At 53.2% G+C, this 22,722-nt stretch overlaps 7 protein-coding genes across 7 annotated transcripts; 4 read left to right on the top strand and 3 right to left on the bottom strand.

Annotated features, from left to right (window-relative positions):
• Positions 1-835: 835 nt before the first annotated feature.
• Positions 836-2,902, top strand: Triagg1_1873 (uncharacterized protein; the record flags this gene model as incomplete). Its single annotated transcript, XM_062895991.1, has 3 exons — positions 836-1,290; positions 1,353-2,673; positions 2,732-2,902. The coding sequence occupies 3 exons, from the start codon at positions 836-838 to the stop codon at positions 2,900-2,902; spliced, it is 1,947 nt and encodes a 648-aa protein (XP_062759412.1).
• Positions 2,903-3,132: 230 nt separating this feature from the next.
• Triagg1_1872 (uncharacterized protein) lies at positions 3,133-4,329 on the bottom strand (the record flags this gene model as incomplete). Its single annotated transcript, XM_062895990.1, has 1 exon — positions 3,133-4,329. The coding sequence occupies one exon, from the start codon at positions 4,327-4,329 to the stop codon at positions 3,133-3,135; it is 1,197 nt and encodes a 398-aa protein (XP_062759411.1).
• An 869-nt stretch (positions 4,330-5,198) lies between these two features.
• Triagg1_1871 (uncharacterized protein) lies at positions 5,199-6,467 on the top strand (the record flags this gene model as incomplete). The annotated part of the gene is made up of 4 exons (XM_062895989.1): positions 5,199-5,386; positions 5,476-5,495; positions 5,561-6,013; positions 6,172-6,467. 4 exons carry the CDS (start codon positions 5,199-5,201, stop codon positions 6,465-6,467), a joined length of 957 nt encoding a protein of 318 aa, XP_062759410.1.
• A 1,836-nt stretch (positions 6,468-8,303) lies between these two features.
• Triagg1_1870 (uncharacterized protein) lies at positions 8,304-10,976 on the top strand (the record flags this gene model as incomplete). Its single annotated transcript, XM_062895988.1, has 3 exons — positions 8,304-9,161; positions 9,236-10,444; positions 10,524-10,976. 3 exons carry the CDS (start codon positions 8,304-8,306, stop codon positions 10,974-10,976), a joined length of 2,520 nt encoding a protein of 839 aa, XP_062759409.1.
• Positions 10,977-11,541: 565 nt separating this feature from the next.
• On the bottom strand, positions 11,542-12,736 carry Triagg1_1869 (uncharacterized protein; the record flags this gene model as incomplete). The annotated part of the gene is made up of 2 exons (XM_062895986.1): positions 11,542-12,465; positions 12,617-12,736. The coding sequence occupies 2 exons, from the start codon at positions 12,734-12,736 to the stop codon at positions 11,542-11,544; spliced, it is 1,044 nt and encodes a 347-aa protein (XP_062759408.1).
• Positions 12,737-13,581: 845 nt separating this feature from the next.
• On the top strand, positions 13,582-15,801 carry Triagg1_1868 (uncharacterized protein; the record flags this gene model as incomplete). Its single annotated transcript, XM_062895985.1, has 4 exons — positions 13,582-13,679; positions 13,767-14,315; positions 14,375-14,507; positions 14,569-15,801. The coding sequence occupies 4 exons, from the start codon at positions 13,582-13,584 to the stop codon at positions 15,799-15,801; spliced, it is 2,013 nt and encodes a 670-aa protein (XP_062759407.1).
• A 434-nt stretch (positions 15,802-16,235) lies between these two features.
• Triagg1_1867 (uncharacterized protein) lies at positions 16,236-17,907 on the bottom strand (the record flags this gene model as incomplete). The annotated part of the gene is made up of 3 exons (XM_062895984.1): positions 16,236-16,714; positions 16,774-16,843; positions 16,915-17,907. 3 exons carry the CDS (start codon positions 17,905-17,907, stop codon positions 16,236-16,238), a joined length of 1,542 nt encoding a protein of 513 aa, XP_062759406.1.
• Positions 17,908-22,722: the final 4,815 nt, after the last annotated feature.

The raw sequence follows: 22,722 nt of genomic DNA, 5'->3' as shown, positions 1-22,722 counted from the left end.
GCCGATAGAAAATGCAGAACAGAAACCGGTGTACAGTAGGTGACGTACGGTTGAGAAGTTGGAATGTGGGTGGATGGTCAACACGGAAGAGATTTTGAGAGAGTACATGTAGAAAAGAGGGACAATGCAAGGCGCTGGTTGCTGCCCGTCCAGCTGAAGCTGGTATAAGCTGAGCAGCCCAAGCTGAAAGATGTCAACTAATTAACTCGCATATGCCACCACACCAGGCCGGACGGTTAACCGCCAGCGCCGAAAGTGGCTAATACCACAATAGATATGCATTGAAGGATTCAGCAAGATGGTGTGAGATTACAGGTATATAAGAGGTTGGATTGGGCTGTGATACTCTGTTATATTGTAAGCAGTTGGGATTCCAGGGAGCTAGCGATATATAAACAACCGCAGTCAATAAAGTAAATCAACTGTTGATAATTAATAGGAAGTCCAAGTAATGAATCCATGCTTAATTACAGATACCTAGCATGTATAAACCGTATTCTGTTTTATTGGTAGTTGTGCTAGGAATCAAGGAACAGAGGAGCTTGTCTTGAGTTATCGTGGAAGAGTACAGGTACATGCGTACATGCGTACATGTACCTCGAGCCTCCAGCACTTACTGTAAGCTCTGCCACTTAACGCGTCGCGTCTCCACGTCTTCACTTGCAACCCCCACTACAGCCAGAGAGCTCAACCTTTCATTTGCAGCCGCAAGACAAAATCCAAATTGTCGCAGCTGCGGGTACGAGGTTTTTTCGTATTCATTTTGATGCCGGCAAGATACAAGAAGCATCAGAAGCTGTGAAATTGGCCAATTGACAAAGTACAGTCGCCCACAATGGCCGACGAAGAAATCCAGTCTCGATTCGCTCCCAACGGGACGCTGGAGCCAGATGTTGCCAGCGAGCTCCAGTCCATGGGCCGGCTACACGACATCTCAGCCGAGGACCTCTATTTCAAATGGGAGTCGTACTGCATCAAGATGGACGTGGACGCGCAGGCCGTGACGTTGTCGAATGTGCGCGGCCTGAAGCAGAGCATCCAGGACGAGCTGGAGAAGTCGCAGCGCCGGCTGCAGGTCAAGAGCGAGAGGAAGATGGCGCCGACACCGAGGCCCAAGGCGGGCAAGGGAGATGTGTTTGGCATGTTGGATGGCCTGGTGCCGAGCACGCCTGCGTCGGGGAAGCACAAGGCGCCTGGCAGTGGGTTGAGGAAGAGGATGGAGATGCAGAGGGACATTCCGAGCTCGCCAGCAGCAGGACTCAACGAGCAGCTCAAGTCGATGAATCTCCCGTTAGTATTTAGATCAGTGAGGCTGGATTACTATGCAGTTGCTAATCAGGACATCTTTTCAGGTCGGCGACCTTTGCAGAACGACAGAACGCGGGAGAGGTGGTGGAAATCCTCAACGACGAGCTCCCGCCGGCCGAAGCGCCCATTGCGCCCTTCCCCGAACCGAGAATCAAGCTTACGGCCGCCTCTGATCAGAAGAAGACGGGCTACAAGCCGCTGGCGATGAAGCTATCCGAGGCTAGCGAGATCCTCGACGACCGAATCGACGACTTTCTTGACCTTGTCCGCGAGCACCATGGTCTGGAGGACTCTGCTTTTGGCAACGCTGCAACTGCTAGCACAACCGAAGTCGTGGCTGTAGGCCGTATTGCGTCGGATTCTCTGGAGGGAAAGATCAATGCTGCCTCAATAGTGCTGGAGACGTCAAGGCGGATGGGGAGGGGCCTGAGAGTGCCGCTCAAGCTGGACGGTGTCCAGAGCTGGAGCTTATTTCCGGGCCAGATTGTTGCGCTCAGGGGCAGCAACATCACGGGGGATGAGTTTATCGTCAAGGAGATTCTAGACATGCCGCTTCTGCCGAGCGCTGCGTCCAGCCCTGCGGCTCTTGAGGCTCATCGGGAGAAGCTCAGGGGTGACCCAGATGCCATGGACTCGGACTCGGAACCTGCGCCGCTGAGCATCATCTATGCGGCTGGGCCGTACACGGCTGATGATAACCTCGACTATGAGCCGCTGCAGGCGCTCTGCAATCAGGCAGCTGATACATATGCCGATGCCCTCATTCTTACGGGACCGTTCCTGGATATCGACCATCCTCTTATTGCCACGGGGGATTTTGATCTTCCCGAAGAAGCCACATATGATCCTGACACTGCCAACATGAACACCGTCTTCAAATATCTTGTTGCTCCCGCACTAAACCGCCTCGCTTCCGCAAACCCTCATCTCACAGTCATTCTCGTCCCTTCCGTGCGCGATGTCCTCGACAAACATGTCTCCTGGCCTCAGGATACCATTCCCCGACGAGAGCTCGGCCTGCCCAAGTCGGTGCGCATCGTCTCCAACCCCATGACCCTGTCCATGAATGAGGTGGTTCTCGGCCTGTCCAGCCAAGATGTGCTGTACGAGCTACGCAGCGAGGAGGTCTCCAAGGGGGCACCCCCCGGAGAGCTCATGCGACGGCTGTGTCGTCACTTGGTTGAGCAGCGGCACTACTTCCCCGTGTTTCCGCCGACGGACAGGGCAAGGCTGCCGAAGACGGGGACGGATGATGGGCTTGCGACGGGTGCTATGCTTGATGTGAGCTATCTCAAGCTGGGCGAGATTGTCAACGTTCGGCCTGATGTGTTGCTGATTCCCAGCTTCTTGCCTCCTTTTGCAAAGGTATGGTTTCATATATATCGTCACCCCCTTCCAAATCATTGACTAACCATGATGGTAGGTTGTTGAAAGTGTTTTGGCAATCAACCCAGGCTCTTTGTCGAAGAGACGTGGAGCAGGAACATATGCGCGCATGACCTTGTATCCCCCAACTTCAGACGGAGAAGTAATAAATGGCCTGATAACTCACAAGGTATTCGATAGAGCACGGGTGGAGATTGTGAGGATATAGAAGAAACAAGACACTATTGTTTGGGAAGGGGTTATAGCAACTGATGACAAGTCATTGGCACATTTTATATTGTTTTGGCTTTTGTTTCTCGATTTTGATCATGTTCTTTTGGCCATTTTTTCATGCCAAATAGATGGGGTATATATTTGTATGGTTATAAAATCCACGGTATGGATGCGTCTTGCATCCCCATTAAAACAACATTACATCCCTTTGGGAATGGCTTTCCTTCAATCTCGATCATCAACTCTGCGTCTCTTGTCGCCGTCATCACGATATCTTTCACGAGACGTACTCCTCTTCCTGCGATTCCAGTCGTCATCCGGCCGAAACCGATCGTCCTCACTGTCATACCGACGACGGTCATCTCGCCTCCTATCCCCACCAAACGATCCCCACCGGCCAGTATCTTCGCTCCGCATGTCCTTGTACTTTGTCGCGCCCTTCTTGCCCAGCTTGGTCATGTCCCGCAGCTGTAGGTACTCGGGCAGGGCCTCGCGGTTGCGCACGTCGTCCTGTATGCGGCCGCCCATGATGTCTCGCTGGAGCAGGCCCGCGGCGGCCGTCTCCTCCTGGAAGAAGGCGCCCTTGTGGTAGTATTTCTGCTTGTACGCCATTTTGCCTTTACCCTCCTTTTCCTCCTGCTGCTTCGCGATGTAGGCCTCGTCCTCGGCGGCGCGCTCCTCCTCGGTGAGGTTGCGGCGGCGCTCTACTTCCGCGAGCTCCTTCTCGCGCTCTTCGATGGCCTGGCGGGCGCGCTTGAGGCGCTTCAGCTCGCGCACTCTCCAGGCTGCTTCTTCCGCCTCCGGGTCCAGCCCGTCCGTGGTGTCGACGTCAGATTCCTCGTTCTCCTCGTCGTCCCAGTGCTTCTTGCCCGCGGCGCGCGCAGCGAGGTCTTTCTTGATTTGCTCCTCGACGAGCGCATCGGCGGCCTTTTTCCGGGCTTCCTCCTCGGCTTGCCTGGCGGCTTCTTGTTCCTTTTCCGAGTCCTGTGCGGCGGCGCCTCGTTGGTTTTTCGGTATGAATTTCGGCCGCATCATTAATCTCCTCGGCGCTTCTTCTTCACTACTACTCTCCTCCTCTCCCGACTCGCTCTCATCCTCGTCCTCCTCCTCGTCGTCTTCCTCTTCCTCTTCTTCGGTAACGAAGCCTTCTTCCGCCGCTAGCCTCTCAGCCTTTTCCGCGGCTATTCGACGCGCCTCGGCGGCTTCTGCATCTTTACGCCGGGAATTGAGGTCGACTTTGTTCAGGTTGCTGATGATTTTGCCGGCGCTGGTGGCCTTTGGGGGAGGGGGCACGGCGACAGGCTCGACGGGCTCGTCGGCGTCGCTGGCGTCTGAGTCGGAGGAGGAGTCGGCGCCGGAGGGCTTGCCGGCTCTGTGGCGAGACGGCTTGACGGGGTTTGCCGTCATGCGCTTTGGAGGCATTGTGACTGTGGAGGGGAGAGTTGATGGTGGTGAGAGGAGGTTTTGAAGTTTGAGAAGTTGTAGGTAGATGCGGTTTACAGGTAGAAAATCCGCCTGCGATAAGCCAAACGCGGTAAGCTATCGGGCTGGTACTCTGTAGAGCTACATAGCCCACTAAAACACACGTCACAGCGCTGCTATTGAATACATGCGCTCACCAAGATCTGTAAAAACATTCCCCGGAAGTTGTTAATGAAGAATTTACATACAGAGTTGGGTTAATATATGCGTATTAATTTACGCTATGTATTCTTGGGGGAATTTTTCCAAGCATCTGTGTTCAATGGCTATTCGTTACCATTAACGTAGTACGCTGCCTCGAGGTGAAGTGACCCCGGTATTCGATGTCCATCAACAATGCCGCACCCTGATTTTAAATGGTATTCCAATACTCCGATCGCAATGCTTTCTAGAAATAACACACACCTGAACCGAGGTAACCAGTAGCATGCAACACCATCTGATTTGGAATATACCGAGCTGTATACCTCTTATTTACACCGAAAACGTCTGTTATAGGGTAAGCCTTGTAGGAAATGCGGAGTTGGCCCCTCGTCTTCACGTCACAGCTCCACCAGCCACCAAGCAATAGCTCAGGCACAGCTTCTTTTAAGTTTGGAGGTACGCAAGCTCTTGTGTTCCAAGTTTTCCCTCACTTTTCTCGCCACGAGAATAGCTACCTCTCTTGCTTTTTCGTAGAGACAGAGGCAACAAGTCAATCGTCGATCTGAGCAGCATTGGAGATTTCAACAGCTGCTGCCGCCACAGTGACATCTCAGCTTCAGCGTGGCATCTATACCTAGCTCAGAGCCCTGAGTCCATCATAGACAATGGCGCAGCGAACGGTCCTCGTCACTGGTGCCACCGGATTATTGGGTAGAGAAGTCGTCGCCGCCTTTCATAACCGTAGTGGATGGACCGTCAAGGGCTCGGGCTATTCACGGGCGGATGGTGCTGATATCCTCAAGCTCGACCTGGAGAGCGGAGCTGATATTGCCAAAACACTGGACGAGATACGGTGCGTTTCTCTTAATCAGCGCTTCATTTGGCAGGCTTTTCATAGCCGATATAACAACGTTTATGCTAACGGAGCTCTGAGCGTGGCAGACCCCACGTGGTGGTTCATTGTATGAGTCGAGTATCTAAGCAGTAGGACTTGGGGAACGCATTGCTGATTTCCTCTTCTCTCCAGGTGCGGCGCAGCGCTTCCCAGACAAGGTGGACAAGGACCCAGAAGCGGCCAGAGCTCTCAATATCGCCGCCAGCAAGACGCTTGCCAGTGCCACTGCGGCTCGGGAAATTTTGATGATTTACATCTCCACTGATTATGTCTTTCCTGGGCGGCCAGGCGACGCCCCTTACGAAGCCGATGCCACCCCAGCCCCTACTAACCTTTACGGCCAAACGAAGCTGGATGGCGAAAAAGCCGTGCTGGAAGAGTACGCTGTGGCTGGAAAGGAGGGCCTCGGGGTCACTCTTCGAGTCCCGGTGCTCTACGGCCACGCAGAAACACCCTCTGAAAGCGCCGTCAACGTGCTGATGGATAGTGTTTGGAAGGCCCAGACGGAGGGCACCAAGATCAAAATGGATCATTGGGCCATCCGCTACCCGACTAACACGGGAGATGTAGGACGAATTTGTCATGGTAAGTTGTTGTCTCATGCAAGCTACGCCTCCAGGTTCCCCGTGTCTCACTATCCCACCGATTTCTCCCTATCTGGAGCTTCTTGATAGTATCTCATTACTTTTTTGATTGCCAATGCCGACTTGGAAAGCTGTGCCGACGCTGATACCGCTCCCTAGATGTGGCAACCAAGTACCTCGACTCGGGGGATCGCAAGTCTTTTCCCCGGACGCTCCAGTTCTCGAGCGAAGACAAAATGACAAAGTACGAGATCTGCCAACACTTTGGCGACATCATGGGCTTGTCAATTGCCAACATTGAACCCAACACGGAGGGCAACGAGCCCAACGCCAGCGTGCAGCGGCCGTATGATTGCCACTTGAGCACGCGAGAGCTCAAGAATCTCGAGATCGATGTCTCAACGTGCGATTTCGTCAGCTGGTGGCGCCGCGAGGTTCGAGCGTTTCGCAAGTAGTTATTAATAACCACTCCTCTTTCCAAGCTGATTGACCGAAATACGATTCCATGTTGGCGACTTCTTGATCTCTCCAGAGCCTTTCTCCTTCCTATCAGGGTGATGTGTGCACATAGACACGCAGTTGCGAGCACGGGGGTGCGTAATCTGCCGTGCAAGACACCTCGGGCCAATATACGAGTACTAATAGAGCGCTCGTACCATGGACGGAGATTCAGTGCATTAGTTGCCGTCCAGTTGGCCGCTTGTATTTGTGAATACTGGCCCATGTCATTCGCCGCGCTGTGCCACAACAGTGTCTGTCATATTATGCGGAGCACCAAGTAGGGAGGCGAATGATATATCAGACCCCGGCCTTTCAGAGTAGCCTAGACTCACCGAACGGTGGTTCGTGGGGGATCCGCTTGGAAGGCGACATGAGAATATTTCAACCGCTTCCATGACCCGCTAAGGGAGATGTCTCGATTAACTCCAATCCACGGGGAGTAAAATTCCAAAGAGGCACGGAGCAGCGCCGAGAAGTCCTTGGGGGCAGATGTTCAACTTTGGACCTGGCAAGGGATTGCAGCGTCGCACAGTGAGTTCAGCAGGCGAAGGGGCAGATTGGAGATGCTGGGTGTACGAGTGTACTGACCTTTGCTCTATGGTGTAGCGCAATGTCCTCATCATTCTTGTGCGCACCCCAAGAGCCTCCCTTGCATGAATTATCTTGCTAGACTGAAGCCGCAAGGTGTTACTATCCTCAGGTTGCGTTAATGATGTCTGAGCGCTCTCCAACAAGCTGCCTGGTCAAATTGGACCCGCCTGAGGAAAAAGCAAATACGGCATTCACACAAGCCCCCTTTGCAGGCGCTTGGATGCAACGGCCAGTCAGTGGTAGTATCGCTACTACAGGTATAGTTACCACGACAAGGTCTATCGCAAGCGAGTAGATATTTTAAGACATTGATCCATTGACTGCGCGGCCGACAGTGGACGGGGCGAGGAGGTTGATATTTTGGCGATATGACCTGCATCATGGGCATCTTCACTTGGCAGGGCGACTCCCTGCGAAGTCTGTCGCTTGCCACGAGAGGTTGAGTGAATGTGAATTGGGCCTTCTCTCCTCGATTTTCTCCTCGATATTTTCTCCCTTTTCTCCAGCCTATTTCCTCTCCCCATCGCCCTTGCTCTGAATCTACCTGTTCCCAGACAGCTGACCTTTCCAGAGCGGCCTTTTGGACTGGATTGCTCATTCTGTGGGCGACAGCATCACCGTTGACTCTTTCTGCAAGTTTGAGTTAGAGCACCTCGTATGTAAGCTGTGGAACCTGCACGAGAATGGCATGATGACGGCCTTTGCTAATCTTTTTATAGTTTTATAGCTACCTATTTGTTGCCTCACAGTCGCTGTCGATTATCTTACACGGGCAGCCCTTGCTTAGCTGTGTGTACCTTGTATTACAAGGTTGGCGCCAAGCATAAAGCATTGCAAGCGGGAAAGAAGAGAACAGAGGAGGCAGAGAAGGAAAGAATATACACGAAGAAAAAAAGACCAGAATAAGGAGATATTCCCTCTGCTTCTTCTCGTTTCTGTTTCTTTTTTCCAAGCCTGTGATACTCGATCCCCTGTGCACAGCATACGAGTGCATAATACGGCCTTTAATCTCTGCTGTGTGGCAGGTATATTGGCCGAGGCACGAAGCACTCAACTCAAAACAGCAATCAGGCAATCAGTCGCGTGCTGTGCTGCAGCTGTGCTCAAGTACTGTGGCGCCTTTTCGGTGGCTGATCGACCGCTGCAAAACCTAATCTGACAGCGGCCCCAGCGCGGCTACAGCAAGGCCCCAGCGCATCATGGCTGCTGCAGACGATGTACCTGCAGGGGACCAGCCGCCCAAGACGCCTCGAGGGAAGAGCGTTTCTCGCTTCAACCTGGGACTGTTCCGCGACTCAGATGCGCAGAGCTCGCCCGGCTCCAAGAGCATCCGCAACCTGCCTGCGTCCATCTCGCTCTCGCAAGCTCCCCCCTTGCTAGACGCGCCGCCGATCCCCAACTTCGTGCTCAGCGCAAATCCCAAAAACGACTCGAGCCCCTCGCAACGCCGGTTCTTTGGTGGTGACCTGAAGCCGCCGCCCTCACCCTCGGCCAGGTCCTTCATTTCTGAGCCCGGATCGCCCTTTGGCTCGCACTTTGGCACGCCATTGAGCAGGACTGCCAGCAGGACCGAGAGGGAGATTGACGAGCTCGCCGCACAGCTCGACTTTGAAATCGAGGAGGCGCATCGCAAAAAGGCAGAGGCCCTGCAGAGCTCCAAGGAGGAAGACGCCGCTCGCTGCGAAGACGACGTCGCGCGACTCGAGGCCGAAAGGGACCTTGTTATTGACGAGCAGAGGAAGTTCGACTTGGCTCGGCTTCAGGCGCAGCCGCCTTCGACTCCGTCCGCGGCAAAGCCCAAGAGGGTCCTCGAGAAGCTCAACCTCTTCTCACGAAGCAGGAAACCGAGCACCAACTTCATTCAGCCGCCACTGACCCCTCTGCCACCGGCTACTCCAAACAGCATCGCACCCTCTGTTTTTACACCCACACCCAGCATCAGCCGGAGAAGCAGCCTCGACGACTCTCCTCCGCTGCACCCCTCGCAAAGGATGAGCTTCATTCGACCACACCCGGATGGCGATGCGCCAATCTCTGCCATCAATGGCGGTGAACGAGTGAGTGCTGTTGGATCTACTTGTGTTACCATCGCCGCAGATTTGCTAACCCCTCTTCTCACCCCCTCTTGCAGCGCATCACTGTTCGATGCCTTTCGTCAACCATCAATCTGGAAGTAACTGCTGATACTACGCCGGAGGACATCCTCATCGCAACCGCTGCGCAGACACGGCATGAAATTGATGTCGAAACCAGTGTCGTCCTCGAGTGCTATGACACTCTTGGGCTGGAAAGGCGCATGCGACGCTACGAGCATGTACGAGACACCTTGAATTCTTGGGACCGTGACCAGGACAATTCACTCATGGTGGTGCCTTGTGACACGCCGGGAGATGACGACAACCTCGAGCTCTCCTCTGTCCCGCAGACGGATGAGCCTGCGCCTGGATTCACTATCCAGCTCTATCATTCTCCTCGCCCTGGCAAGTGGAGCAAAAGGTTCATCACCTTGCTAAGCACCGGCCAAGTATTTGCTTCCAAGCGCGCCGATGCGCAGCCCGCGGACAAAGACAGCACATCGTTGTGCCACCTAACGGACTTTGACATTTATAAGCCCAAGGAGAGTGAGGTGAAGCGGCATCTCAAGCCTCCCAAGAAGATCTGCTATGCCATCAAGAGCCAACAGAAGACAGTCGTCTTTCCCAATGGAGAGAATTTCGTCCACTTCTTCTGTACCGACGATGCTGCCGTAGCCCAGAGATTCTTTGACCAGGTGCATGCTTGGCGAAGCTGGTACATTGTCAACAAGATAACACACTCACGCCCGATAGAGAGACCTCCGCCTCTTGACCTGAGCGTTGAAAGCATCAAGATGCCAATCATCCCCGAGAAGTCTCCACGAGTCTCCAGCGGCTTGACCCTTTCCACTGGATCCTTCATAGATGAGAGCGACTTCACCAGGGCCATCGAGGAATCTACCAGGAAGCTGGCCCTGGAGGCCCAGCTCAATAAAAACAAGCCTAGAGGAAGGAAGGCCTCTAGCGCATCCGTCGCCCTCAGCGTGAAAGAAACGTTTTCGCCTACTGGCTTACTAGGTGAAGGGTATGAAAAGCGCAAGGAGGAGGCAGCGGCGGCAAGCGAGACTACAACCGACGTCGCAAGCCCTACTGTCAAGAAGCTTGAGGGCCCATTCACCGAAGGCCCGTCATTGCTGAATAGCATTGGGCTATCATCCCCCAAATCGCCCAAATCTCCTGAACAGCCCCCAGCAAAGTCTTGGTTCCCATCCGCTGCCGAACACAGCGCGCGCAACCGAACTGCTTCGATTTCCCTTCGACGGCCTGTGACAGCTGACCCCTCAACTCAGTCTGATCATGGCAAGGGGCCGGCGCCGCTTTTGAACTTTGCTTCCAATTTCCCAGAGCCTCCACGTCCCCGAGAAGGCCCTCGGCAAGGCCCTGGATCGAGACGCGGCCAAGGGCTACGCCCCCCACCGGGCTCGCCCCTCGTCAACTTTGCAACTGGGGGACAACAAGGACCACCAGGATCACCAGGAGGAAGACCCGGTCCGCCTCCTGCCGGCGGTCCTCTACCGCAGCCGGGCCCGCGAAACCGTAGCCGCTCTATTGCCAGTGCCAGCGGCGTCGGCGGCGGCTCTCGACGCATGCCTGGCGCCGAAGACCTCCCTTCTGCATCTGCACAAAACCGAGGACCCGGCCCACGAGCGAGCCGAATGCCTCCCCCTCCTTCTCCTCACGGCCCCGTGCCGCCGCACCGTGATCATCGCCGTCCGGGTCCTTTGTTGCAGGAACGCCAAGAGCGTCCCAAAGAGCGCCCCAGAGAACGTCCTCAAGAGCGACGGCCAGGGCCTCTAGTCAACTCAGCCCGATAATGGATATGCACTGTACATATATACCGGTGATGCATGATAGCGACATGCATTTCCTTGTCATGAGACCCTGATCCAGAGGCAAAGAATTTTTGATATTCGGGGTTTTTTTGGTATTCCCTTTGTTCATTCTTCTTGAATAACCCATCTTGGTCATAGCAACGATATTTTTGTTCCCTTTGTTCATCATTCAGCCAAGGCGAGTTGGCACCGGGGTGGGCTTTTAGGCTATACGTAGCAAACATTATGGAGGCAAATGGGAAAGACTTGGGTTGAGCTTTGTATTTTCATATTAGAGGAAAGCCGTGCAATTTCAGCAATTAGGATGTTTTGGTATTATAAAATATGCGCACGCGCACACGGGGAGAGATATCATGGGAAGGCTATAGTAATACATAACACTAATCCATTTCGTCCTTTTTTTTGTGTCTATATCTTGTCGTGAATATATATTAATCTGAATCTGTGTCGATTATACCATGTCGCCACAACGCTGTGAAGTCGTCCCGTCCTAGCTCTTTTGTTTCTATATATCTCGGAAGGATGGAACTTTATTTGCTTCGCTTGTAGATCTTGCCTAGGAACACCTCAAACACCTGCTTCTTGAGGCCCTCGCTCTCGTCAATCTTGTTGATCATGTCCTTGAGCTCGCCGGCGCGCTTCTCCTCAAACTCCTCGTACAGCTGCTTGAGCTTGAGGTCGTCGTAGAGCTGCTTGATGACTTTTTCCTTGGCGTCGTCCTTTTGGCCGTAGTTGTCCTCGAGGATCTTGCGCTGGTCGGGGGTGACGATCTTGAGGGCCTGGTTGACGAGCCAGGAGCACTTGTTGTCCTTGATGTCGGTGCCGATCTTGCCAATGTGCTCGGGCAGGCCAAAGTTGTCGAGGTAGTCGTCCTGGATCTGGAAGTACTCGCCGAGGGGGATGAGGATGTCCTTTGCGGTCTGGAGGTTGTTGGGGGTGGCGATGTCGAGGTAGTAGAGGGCGAGGGCGACGGGGAGGTAGAAGGAGTAGAAGGCGGTCTTGTAGATGACGATGAAGGAGTACTTGTCGAGGGAGAAGTTGTCGAGGTTGACGACGTCCTCGGGGGCGGTGAGCAGGTCGCAGAGCTGGCCGAGCTCGGTCTGGAAGGAGGTCTCGTGGAAGAGCTCGACGAGCTCGATGTAGCGGGGGTGGTCGCGGAAGAACTTCTTGAGGATGACGTAGATGCCGGACTCGAGGATGAAGGCGTCGTTGATGGCGATCATGCCGACGCCTTCCTGGCGGTACCAGCAGGGCTGGCCGCGGCGGGTGATGCTGCTGTCCATGATGTCGTCGGAGACGAGGAAGAAGGCCTGGAGGAGCTCCGTCATCCAGCCGAGGGTGGCCGTCTTGAAGTATTCGTCCTCGGTGAGGGGGCGGCCGAGGATGACGGAGGCGGAGTCGGGGACGGACATGCCGCGGTTGCATTTTCCGCCGAGAGGGTTGACCTCGAGGTTCTGTTTGGGAGAGGATGACGAGTTAGTTTTTTTTTGATGCTCCTATTTCTTTGGTTTGGCATTTCGTTCTGTGTGTGTGCCCCCCCTCCTCTCCCTTTTCTTCTTCTTCTGATTATATAGGGATAGATTGAATGAGAGCATTTCTACTCACCCTCTTGAGCCACTCAAGCTCCTTCTCGGGCAGCTTGTAGGATTTGGCATGGTCGAGGAGAGCTTCTTCCAGCTTGGGGTAGACAGCTTCAAACTCCTTGAGGGTAGTCTTTTGAGCCATGGTGATTGGAGTCAATTGTACAACAGGGAGAAGAATATACAAGAGAAGAACTTGAATTCCAAAGAAACAAGAGACCGGGAGAGAAAACTGCCACGAGTTGGGGAGAGACAATGATATACGTGTTGGGTGAGTGTTGGGTCGAACTCGGGGTTACTAGAACCAGACTGGACCCCTCTATTCAATTCCGGGAAAATTGCCAGAAATGCCGGGGGGGCCCTTCATTGCCTTTCCCTTTGGGGGGGGCGGTGAGCGGCCTCGATAAGGGCGGCTACGTGTAGTCGGTACCTGTAAAGTGAAGCTAAGCCCAGCCGGTCCAGCAGACGGCTCGAAGTAGAGTGTACGCGGAGGTTGGCGGCGGCTCGGGATGCGCTGTAATGGTGTGCCGGTACCTGAAAATTGGGGTGGGAACACGCTGTGGATTGTGACATCCCGATGAGAAACGGGCTCTACGAGGCAGAGAGTACTCCGTGCAAAAACATCTGCCACAGCTGCTGTAGAGCCCAAGACGCACTGTATTTCTGGGAGGTAGCGGCGCTAATTTCTCTCCCACCATCACTGGGTACTCTACTGATACGAGTACGGACCAAGGCACGTACTCGGATTTGGCTGCAGCGCTTATCGCGAACCACTGACCAGACAAGTTGATACCAAAGTTGATGCCATCAGCCTGATGCATTTGCATTTGCACTTCTGCACCGCTGACGCCCTGCATGAGAGCTGATTTGGATTCATGACATAGACAGGCAAGGGTTTGTGGAGTCACAGGAAGGGCTGCGGTTGAGCCTTTGAGCCCGCGTTTTCATTACCCGCCTGGCTCTGGCTCGGGTTTGTTTACTTGAAGCGTCATGGTCTTGAGCTCTCACGAGGTTGCCCTGCTCCGGGTGGCCCTGCAGGAGGCGGTCGTCAAGTGTTCCGAGAGGTGTCTCTACCAATCGGCAAAATGGTGAGCTGCTGAGTCTCCTTTGCCTAATTCTGTCGAATTTGCGCGTCATCAATGGCCATAACTGATCGTCTAATCCATCGAATCAAGGGCAGCCGAGCTACTCAATGCAGTGCATGAACCGGATGACGATGAGGACGAGACGGCCAGTTCCGGGCTCAAGCACACATCGCCAATCTTTTCGCCAAATCAAGATGCTGACGAGGCTGCTATGGAGGCAAAGGAGCTCAGCAAGTACCTCCTCGCCAAGTCTCTGTTTGACTGCAAGGAGTACGATCGCTGTGCCGCCGTCTTCTTGCCGGACTCGCTGCTGTCCACTGTTCTCGACTCGCGCCTCGAAAAGCCCCCTGTTGCTGCCAAGGGCAAGGGCAAGTCCAAGGCGACGGATGAGACCAAGCTGAGCGCCGTTCCGCTGCCCAAGCTCAGCCAGAAGAGCTTATTCTTGGCGCTGTATGCCAAGTTCATGTCCGGGGAGAAGCGCAAGAATGAAGAGTCGGAAATGGTTATGGGCCCCCAGGATCTCGGCACTGTCGTCAACAAGCAGCTTCTCATTGTTGGGAGGTTTCTGGCTGCTTGGTTTGAAGAGAGGACGACAGACGATGATGAGGTCCTCGGAAGTCAGGGCTGGCTGGAATACCTGTACGTTGAAAGGCCCTTTCCGTGATTTAGCATCTGCTAACGCTAGAGGATTTAAACAGATATGGCATGGTGCTTGCCAAAGAAAAGAATGATGAGAAGGCAATGGAGTTTCTCGTACGAAGTGTTCACAAGTACCCCATGAACTGGGGCTGCTGGCTAGAGATGACATCTCTCATATCAAGAGTTGAAGATGTAAGCATCGATCGTTTGTCTTCTCCCCGCTATACCACGGTAACTGATACAACATCTGCAGCTGAATCGGATAAGTCGACACTGCCCCCAAAATATCGTTTCTTACATGTTCCATCTCCACACGTCGCTTGAGCTATACCAGCAATCCGCAGGGCTTGCCACCTCTCTCGATCAGCTCTTTGCCATCTTTCCGACCTCCTCATTTCTCCTCACTTGCAACGCATTGCTGGCCTACCATGCAAAGGATTTAATGGCCGCCGAGCAACATTTCAGCCGGCTACTATCACTTCATCCACACAGATTGGACTCTCTGGACCACTATTCGAATATTCTCTACGTACTAAACATGCAGCCAAAGCTCGCATTCTTAGCTCACCTGTGTTCCAACGTGGACAAGTTTCGACCAGAATCCTGCGTCGTCATAGGAAACTACTACTCGCTCATATCAATGCATGAGAAAGCGGTGAATTACTTCCGGCGAGCACTCACGCTTGACAGATCGTGTCTCTCAGCTTGGACCTTGATGGGACACGAATACGTGGAGCTCAAGAACACTCATGCTGCCATAGAATCATATCGCCGGGCTGTGGATGTCAATCGGCGAGATTATCGTGCTTGGTATGGTCTCGGACAGACATACGAAATGCTGGAAATGCATACCTATTCGCTGTGGTACTATAAAAAGGCGGCGGGTTTGCGCCCCTGGGATGGCAAAATGTGGATGGCGGTTGGGTCATGCCTCCAGAAGATGAGCCGAGAGCGTGATGGCATCAAAGCACTTAAACGCGCTCTGCTTGCGGATGCGTACTATGACGTTGGCAGCAGCTTTGGCAGCGGCGGCGATCTGTTGGGTGCTCGTGGGGCCACTGGTCATATGGACCCGGAGATCCTGCTACAGATTGCTACAATGTATGATCAGCTGGGCGAAGAGGAAGAAGCCAAGGCTTACATGGAGCTGTGTATGGCCCAAGAAGACGGCGGCCCAGCTGCGGCTGGGAATCTTGGTGAGTCTGTGAGGATTCATAATGACTCACCGGGAGGCTCTGATGGCTATCCCGACCGAGAAGATCGCAACGTGGGGGGGAATGCAGAGGGTACTGGCGTCACGGCTGCGACCAGCAAGGCTCGGATGTGGTTGGCCAAGTTCGCCATGCGCACAGCAGATTATACGACGGCGGATCGGCTGGCAGCGGAGCTGTGTCAGGATGGGGTCGAAGTTGAAGAAGCCAAGGCTTTGGCTCGGGAGGTCAGATCGAGGCTCGAGGCATCTGGGATGTTGGGGCCTGCTAGCTAGCGGCGGGTGCAGGCGCTGCCTCGAATTCGAACATGACTCATATCATGGACTGTATGAAGCAGAATGACTTGATGGTATGGAGTTGGTTCCCCCTTTGTCATGTACAAAGTTAGATGAATAGCATTAATTGAATCAATGGAAAGGGGTTACTCGATTTCACGATGCTTTACCAATGCTTCAATGATGTAAGGAGCGTAATTTTTTTATATTGAATCAATACTTGTCTAGGTAAATAACCTAATCTAACAAAGCCTTTTTAGATCGCCTTCAGTTCTCATGTAATTTTTTAATCGTGTATCCCTAAAATATCAAGGAGTGTGAAGAAGATTAAATCAAAAGCAAGAAATTAAAAGCTGAGAACTGTCCCGTAAAGTGGGATAATGGCACTTTTGTTGATGGGCCGCCGAGGGCCCATGCGGTAGCGAAGTCGTCGCTTAGAGAGCCAGGGCGGCAATACCAGCGACGACGAGAGCTCCGAGACCAGCCTTGTTGTTGGCGGCAGCACCGGTGGGGATGACCGGGGGAACTGTGCCGGTGGCAGGCGGCGGCGGAGGGGGAGGAGGGGGAACGACGGTGTGGGGAGGAGGGGGAGGAGGAGGGACAACCGAAGTGTTGGGAGGAGGAACAACGGTGTGGGGGGGAGGAGGTGGAGGAGGTGGCACGGAGGTGACCAGAGGAGGAGGAGGCCTGGTGTGAGGAGGAGGAGGAGGAGGAGGTGGAGGCGGCGGCGGCGGCGGCGGCGCGACGGAAGTGTTGGGAGGAGGAACCACGGTGGTGACCGGAGGCGGCGGTGGAGGAGGAGGAGCCACAGTGGTAACCGGAGGAGGAGGAGGAGGGGGAGGAGGAGCCACAGTGGTAACCGGAGGAGGAGGAGGAGGAGGCGGGTGAGGCTGAGTAATAGTGCAAGGACAGTCTTGTTGGGAGTTAGTGGAAGCTGAGGAAGCTGGATTCTTGTACTGAGGGGATACTCACTGGTAATGGTCAGAGTAGTTGGCTCCGTGACAGTATAAGTGGTGCTGCCAACAGGGATGGTGGTAGGAGACTACAAGAGAGAGAGTTAGCTAATTGTTCAAGCTAATAGAAGTTCGGCGAGGTTCATGAGAGGAAACTTACAGGACAGAAGGTAGTGTAATCAGTGGTGATGACCGTGGTGGTGTACGTCTGCTCATGCTCCTTGGTGTAAGTGACCGGGTTGGTGTAGGTGACCTCATGCTCCTTGGTGTAGGTGACCTCGTGCTCCTTGGTGTAGTCCTTGGTGTAAGTGACGGGGTATTCGTGCTCCTTGGTGTACTCCTTGGTGACAGGGTATTCGTGCTCCTTGGTATACTCCTTGGTGTAGGTGACAGGATACTCGTGCTCCTTGGTGTACTCCTTGGTGACGGGATACTCGTGCTCCTTGGTGTACTCCTTGGTGTAGGTGACAGGATACTCATGCTCCTTGGTATACTCCTTGGTGACGGGGTACTCGTGCTCCTTAGTGTACTCCTTGGTGACGGGGTACTCGTGCTCTCTGGTGTACTCCTTGGTGTACTCCTTGGTCACAGGATACTCATGCTCCTTGGTGTACTCCTTGGTGACAGGGTATTCGTGCTCCTTGGTGTACTCCTTGGTGTACTCCTTAGTGACGGGGTACTCGTGCTCCTTAGTGTACTCCTTGGTGACGGGGTACTCATGCTCCTTAGTGTACTCCTTGGTGACGGGCGCCGGATACTCGTGCTCCTTATGCTCGTCCTTCTTGCCCTCATCCCCGTGCCCGTCCTGGTTGCCACCCCACTTCTGGTTCTGATCATCCTTCTTGGGCTCTTCCTTCTTGGGCTCTTCCTTCTTGGGCTCTTCCTTCTTGGGCTCTTCCTTGTGCTCATCCTGGTTGCCACCCCACTTCTGATTCTGATCATCCTTCTTGGCATCTCCCTTGTTGTCTTCCGACTTGGAAGCGTCAACCTTGTTTCCAATTGTGGAGGGGTCAATCTTGGGCTCATTGGCCTGGGGACCAAGGTTGCCGTCGGCCTTTGAGTCAACGCTCTGCTCATCCCGCTGGTTCAAGTCCGCGATAGACATCGCAGACGTGAGCGCCGCGGTGGACGCCAAGATGTGCATGAAACGCATGGTTGCGGAAAAGAGTTGATGCTCTCAACTAAAACAAGAAGATGTGGCAAGCGAGTGTACGTCTGAAGACTGTAGTGAAAGAATGTTGCTGTGATGCAAGAAAGAATTCCAGTCGATGGCGGGATCAAGGCGCCTCTTTGTAGTTGAGAAACAGCGGGTCAATCGCAGAATGACGGCTGCATTCAGATCGAGTATTGAATTGCTGCACCTTGCCGCATGAGGAGAGGCTTCATGAAGTCGTCTCTCGCTTAAGAGAAGCATCGCCGGATCGAGGGAAGCTTGGGAGCTTAGTCTGTGGCTGCATGATGCCTTCTCGTAAACATGGTGTTAGTGCGATAAAGAAGTGTATTGGTCAAAATGAGATAACTAACATGAGAAGTAGAGAGCAATCTCATTGGGATTAGACGTGTTACGAAAACGTCAAGTGGGTATCATCCATGTGCCTGGGACAGATGTTCGTTTGGCATATGTCGAGCTCTCGAGGGTCAGCGCCTCATTTCCGAACAGTACAAGATGGAGCTGGAGATGGGAAATAACTGGACCGCTAACGGTCTGATGTCACGCAAACGTTTAGGATCTGGTTAGGCTGCGAGTTTCCGAACCGTTGGTGGCTTCTGCTAGTAAACAAAGTTAGAGTTTCATCTAAGCTCTGCAGCTAGCTGGTAATAATGCGATACCTCGTTCCCTTGTAGTTTGATCTTGGATTAACACATTGGCCAAGTCCATAACTGCTGCTCTAAGCAAATCTTTCCCATCAAGGCAGGTTGCCCAGTAGCTATCGTCGTGTCAACTAGTCCCCTGAAGGTATGTGTCAGAAGAATTTATCTGGAGCAGCCTAACACGCCAGCATTTTGGGTTGAATATGTGTTCAGATGCAGTTCATGATTTAGTTCATGACGCCTTCCATAGCAGCAGCTATTGGGAAGAGGGAGTTCCGAAGATGCCAGAGGCTTGCCCCAACAATATCGTTACATGGCCTTAATCGTTAGCCATCTCGGGCATGATCCGAAAGCAAGCCGCCATCTTGAAATCGATAGGTTGATACTCCATTGTACGGCAGAATGGAAAGCTGGATCCGGGATCATCTATGAGTGCCATCGAATGAAAGATAACCAAACATGGTGCTCCCATGCAGCTCCCGTTAATCACCAAAGCTGTTAGTCCGATTGAATGCAGTTCGACAATGGTAATACGCTTATCCGCCGACTTTTAGGCGTTAAGGAGCCTTGCACCGATCTGATGTCGCCAAACATGATTCCGGCTGGCAGATTGAGTTTTGACTGGAATGCGGATAGACGGCAACGGAACCGACCACTAAGCTGGGCAGCCGAAAGCAACGCAGAGAGAGTTTGCCACCAAAAAACGGTGGGAAACTCTCAGGGCTGTAAGCTAAAAATAGGTCCGATAGAAGCAAGATGATGGCTGGCGAGAGAAATGTTGGCTGGTGGAAGAATGGTGGCTTTCACGTCTGGCTGTGTATGTACTTGCATGTGAAGAATGGCATGCAGCTTGGAGTCGCGATGTGCGCGTCTAGATGCATGTTAGTATGTTGGATGCAGCCTCAAGCAGGCGGAAAAAAGGTTGGATGGTATCTGCATGAAGATTTACCTCGTATTTTGGATTTTACGTACAAAATTGATGTGCAAGGATCTGAAAGTCGATTGAGTTTGGAGTTGCATCGTGAGGAATACGAGAGAGGCCTCGTACTTACCTTGAATGATTAACACTGTATAACGCTGCTTATCGCCGTAACCCAGTACAGTGCTATCCGAAGGATACCCAAGTAAACACTGTACATACAATCCCAACACCACGTGCTTTGTGCTTCGTCCTCCCTTGACGGAATTAGTAGCCAGCAAATTCCCCCTCACTACTACCAAGTGCAGAGCATCCGCCTCATAGCTTTCCGCCGTGAATCTGCTTCTTACGCCACGTCTGTAACCGTCACATGCAAATGCATCCTCTCGGAGAAAATACGCAACTTTGTCCTACGTTCCTACGCCCTGTGAACGGGGGAGCGGAGAGTGACGATAGTGGCACGATGTCCGTCATTGGCGAAGTGAAGTAGGCCCCAAGGAGGATTTATTTACCTTTATCTTCTTTCTGTATGGCAACCAAATCTAACTACATTGCTCCCCACAGGCAGAATCATAAGTCTCTACGACGAAGAAATCGCTGGAGCTTCTCAGGACAGGACCATTGTCCATGGCCTTTGCATAATGTGCACCTTGATGACCCTCGTCACACCCATGCCACGCCTTTATCTGGCACATCGTCCTCTTCTTTGATTCGCATTCGTTGATGCTTCTCCAAGTTCCACAGACATCTGTGCTCGTGCGATGTACTCACTCACCGGTTTTGCATGTGTTGGCGCTGTGCATCCGTTCTCATTCCAACTTCTGCCCGACGCCTTAATGGCTCATGCGGCCCCAACTTTGACATATGGGTGGTGCGCTCTCACCACGTCTCTGAAGCACCTCGTTAGTCAACAAAACTATCGTTTCACGGCCCAATTGCACTAGCTGTCCTCTCCTCTCGGCCAAGCCCAAAGACACGCAGACGCATTTCCACCTGCTAAACGGCTATTCCCACCGAGGGCTGATGGCCGTCAATCGATAGCCCAAGCATGGCAAAAACTCGGGCTCTGCTTTACGGCCCAAACTCGCCACTGTGCGGGCTATCCGAATCGCCTAGACTGTTGGATCTGCGACGGCGTTTACAATGGAGGAAATTTCTGTGCGTATTCTTCGGATTTCCTCTTGGGGTTGGCCAAGTCGCCCTCCTGCCAGTTAACCCAGCTTTGGGTTGGCTTTGACAAAAATATCAGAACTGGGCTCGAGCTATCTCACGCTACATACAGAGGCAAGTTTACATTTACCGTATCAGGCAATCATGTCCATTTTTAGTGAGGGATAACTGGGCCATTCTGATATTCCCGGGTGAAGGCTGAGCAGTTTAACCCATTCAATGTTCGCTGTCCATTTGAGAAAAAAATTCTGGAATTCTCCCACGAGGAACCCCTCACCGTGTGAATGGTGAACGCTGTAATGGTCCTCATGCTTGCCAGTTGCTGACACGAAATGGGGATCTGGAGGGCTTCCAGAGAACCAGTTATCAGTTGCCACGCAAACACTGGCTTCTTAAAGGCTATTCAGCCGTTGCCAAGTCTCATTGTTACTGAGCCACGGTTCTTGGTATGCGGTACATGTGTTAGGCGTACAAATCAGGTCTGCCCTCTTGTTAAAGCTGCTTTCGCAAAAGGCTCCAAATGCTTGCAACACGGTGTGCCTTGATATCTCCAGAAGCCCCACCGCCAGTATTGAATTATGGAAGGGTTGCATCATCAAGCACACGGGTGAACATGTCGAATCAGCTTTGCAGCCTAGAGCCGTGTTAACTAACAATGTGCTACGAGCACTATTGAAGTCAACCCAATGCGCCTCTACGTGGCTTGCAGAGTTGCATTGAACGCAATGGTGCCCGTATACTACAGGCTATTGTCGGCCTCCCGCACAATATTGATAGCATGCTTTACGTGCGGCCGAGAGTGATTCTTGGTTGGATATCGACGTTGAGATCGTGACAATGGGCCCGCGCATCGAGGAGAAATCGCGATTGTTTCTGGAGGCGGAAGGTAGCGGGAGGGAGGGAATCACATGGAATCTCCCTGCTGCTTGCGGTCATGGAACCTCCCTGCTGCTTATGGAGTGGATGGAGCCTTGAGGATTTTTCAGGTCCCACCTCTTCTGGTCGTTCCTTGCGACTCATGAGAAGCTGCGCAAGCAGGTTTGCAGGTGGTTGCAACATCCCTGCGCCCTGCATTCTCGGTGACAAGGATTGGCTGGGTTCCCAGGACGGATCGAAGCATCGGATGCCCTAAGGAAGGAAACCCTGCAAGACACAGAGGCAAAAAAAGACCACAGACTCAGCCCTCCTCAGCGGGGATGAGGAGAATTGCTCGATGGTGCCCAATCCACTGCCTTAGTCGCGAGCTATTTACGCAGGGGACAAGCATTCATGAGAGGCCGTGCGCACGATCTCAACCGAGCCTGATGGATGAAAGATGGGTATACTGTAGAGTGTCGAACCAGTTGCTTTTCTTTCATTCAAGTATCTGGACAGTGATTTACTTTCTGCCACCGACGCAACCACCATCATCAGCCAGACTGCGCACTGCAATCCCTCTCGCCAAGAGGCCTCGTGCAACTTTCTGCGACTGGCTCGACACAGGCTTTTGCTCGGAGACAACGGAGGCACGACAGGAGAATTCTCACGATCCACCCGCCGGTCCGGCGACCTGTCAGGGCAGGCCACATGGATTCCTGCCAGGCACCGACCAATGGAGTCACGGCCCCGGGTCCCGGCCGTTATGCAGCTAGAAAAGACGGTTCCCCAAGCCGTCGGGCACCCTCTGGGCCAATTGCAAGCTCTGAAACGGGTCGGGAGGGTACTTGGACTCGAGGTATCGGCCTCTGCATTTGGGTGGCGATGAAGCGCCTTGTCGAATACGAATTGGACACTATCGAAAAGTACCTGCGAGCACCGAACTTTAAGTCTTATGCTCGGCTCTGGGTCCTGAATCCGGTTCAGGAACCCGTCCCTCCCAGCCAGTGACAACACAGTGCCGCTGGTTTGAATTTGGGACCTTGGACTGCACACCATCTTTCTCTGCCGCTTGCTGACAAGCTCTGATACGCTGAGCGCCGGCAAATCGACGAGAGTTTCTTCTTCTTCTCTCATTGGAGTATCTGGGCCGTTTGCGAAAACATTCAATTATGCTTTTTCGCAAGGCGTCCGTGGCCGGGCGATGTGCAT

Source organism: Trichoderma aggressivum, assembly GCF_033847375.1.
Source record: "Trichoderma aggressivum f. europaeum strain CBS 100526 chromosome Unknown scaffold_004, whole genome shotgun sequence".
NCBI classification, from domain to species: Eukaryota; Fungi; Ascomycota; class Sordariomycetes; order Hypocreales; family Hypocreaceae; genus Trichoderma; species Trichoderma aggressivum.
Note: the sequence above shows the minus strand (reverse complement) of the source record. Positions and strands in the feature narration are given on the sequence as shown.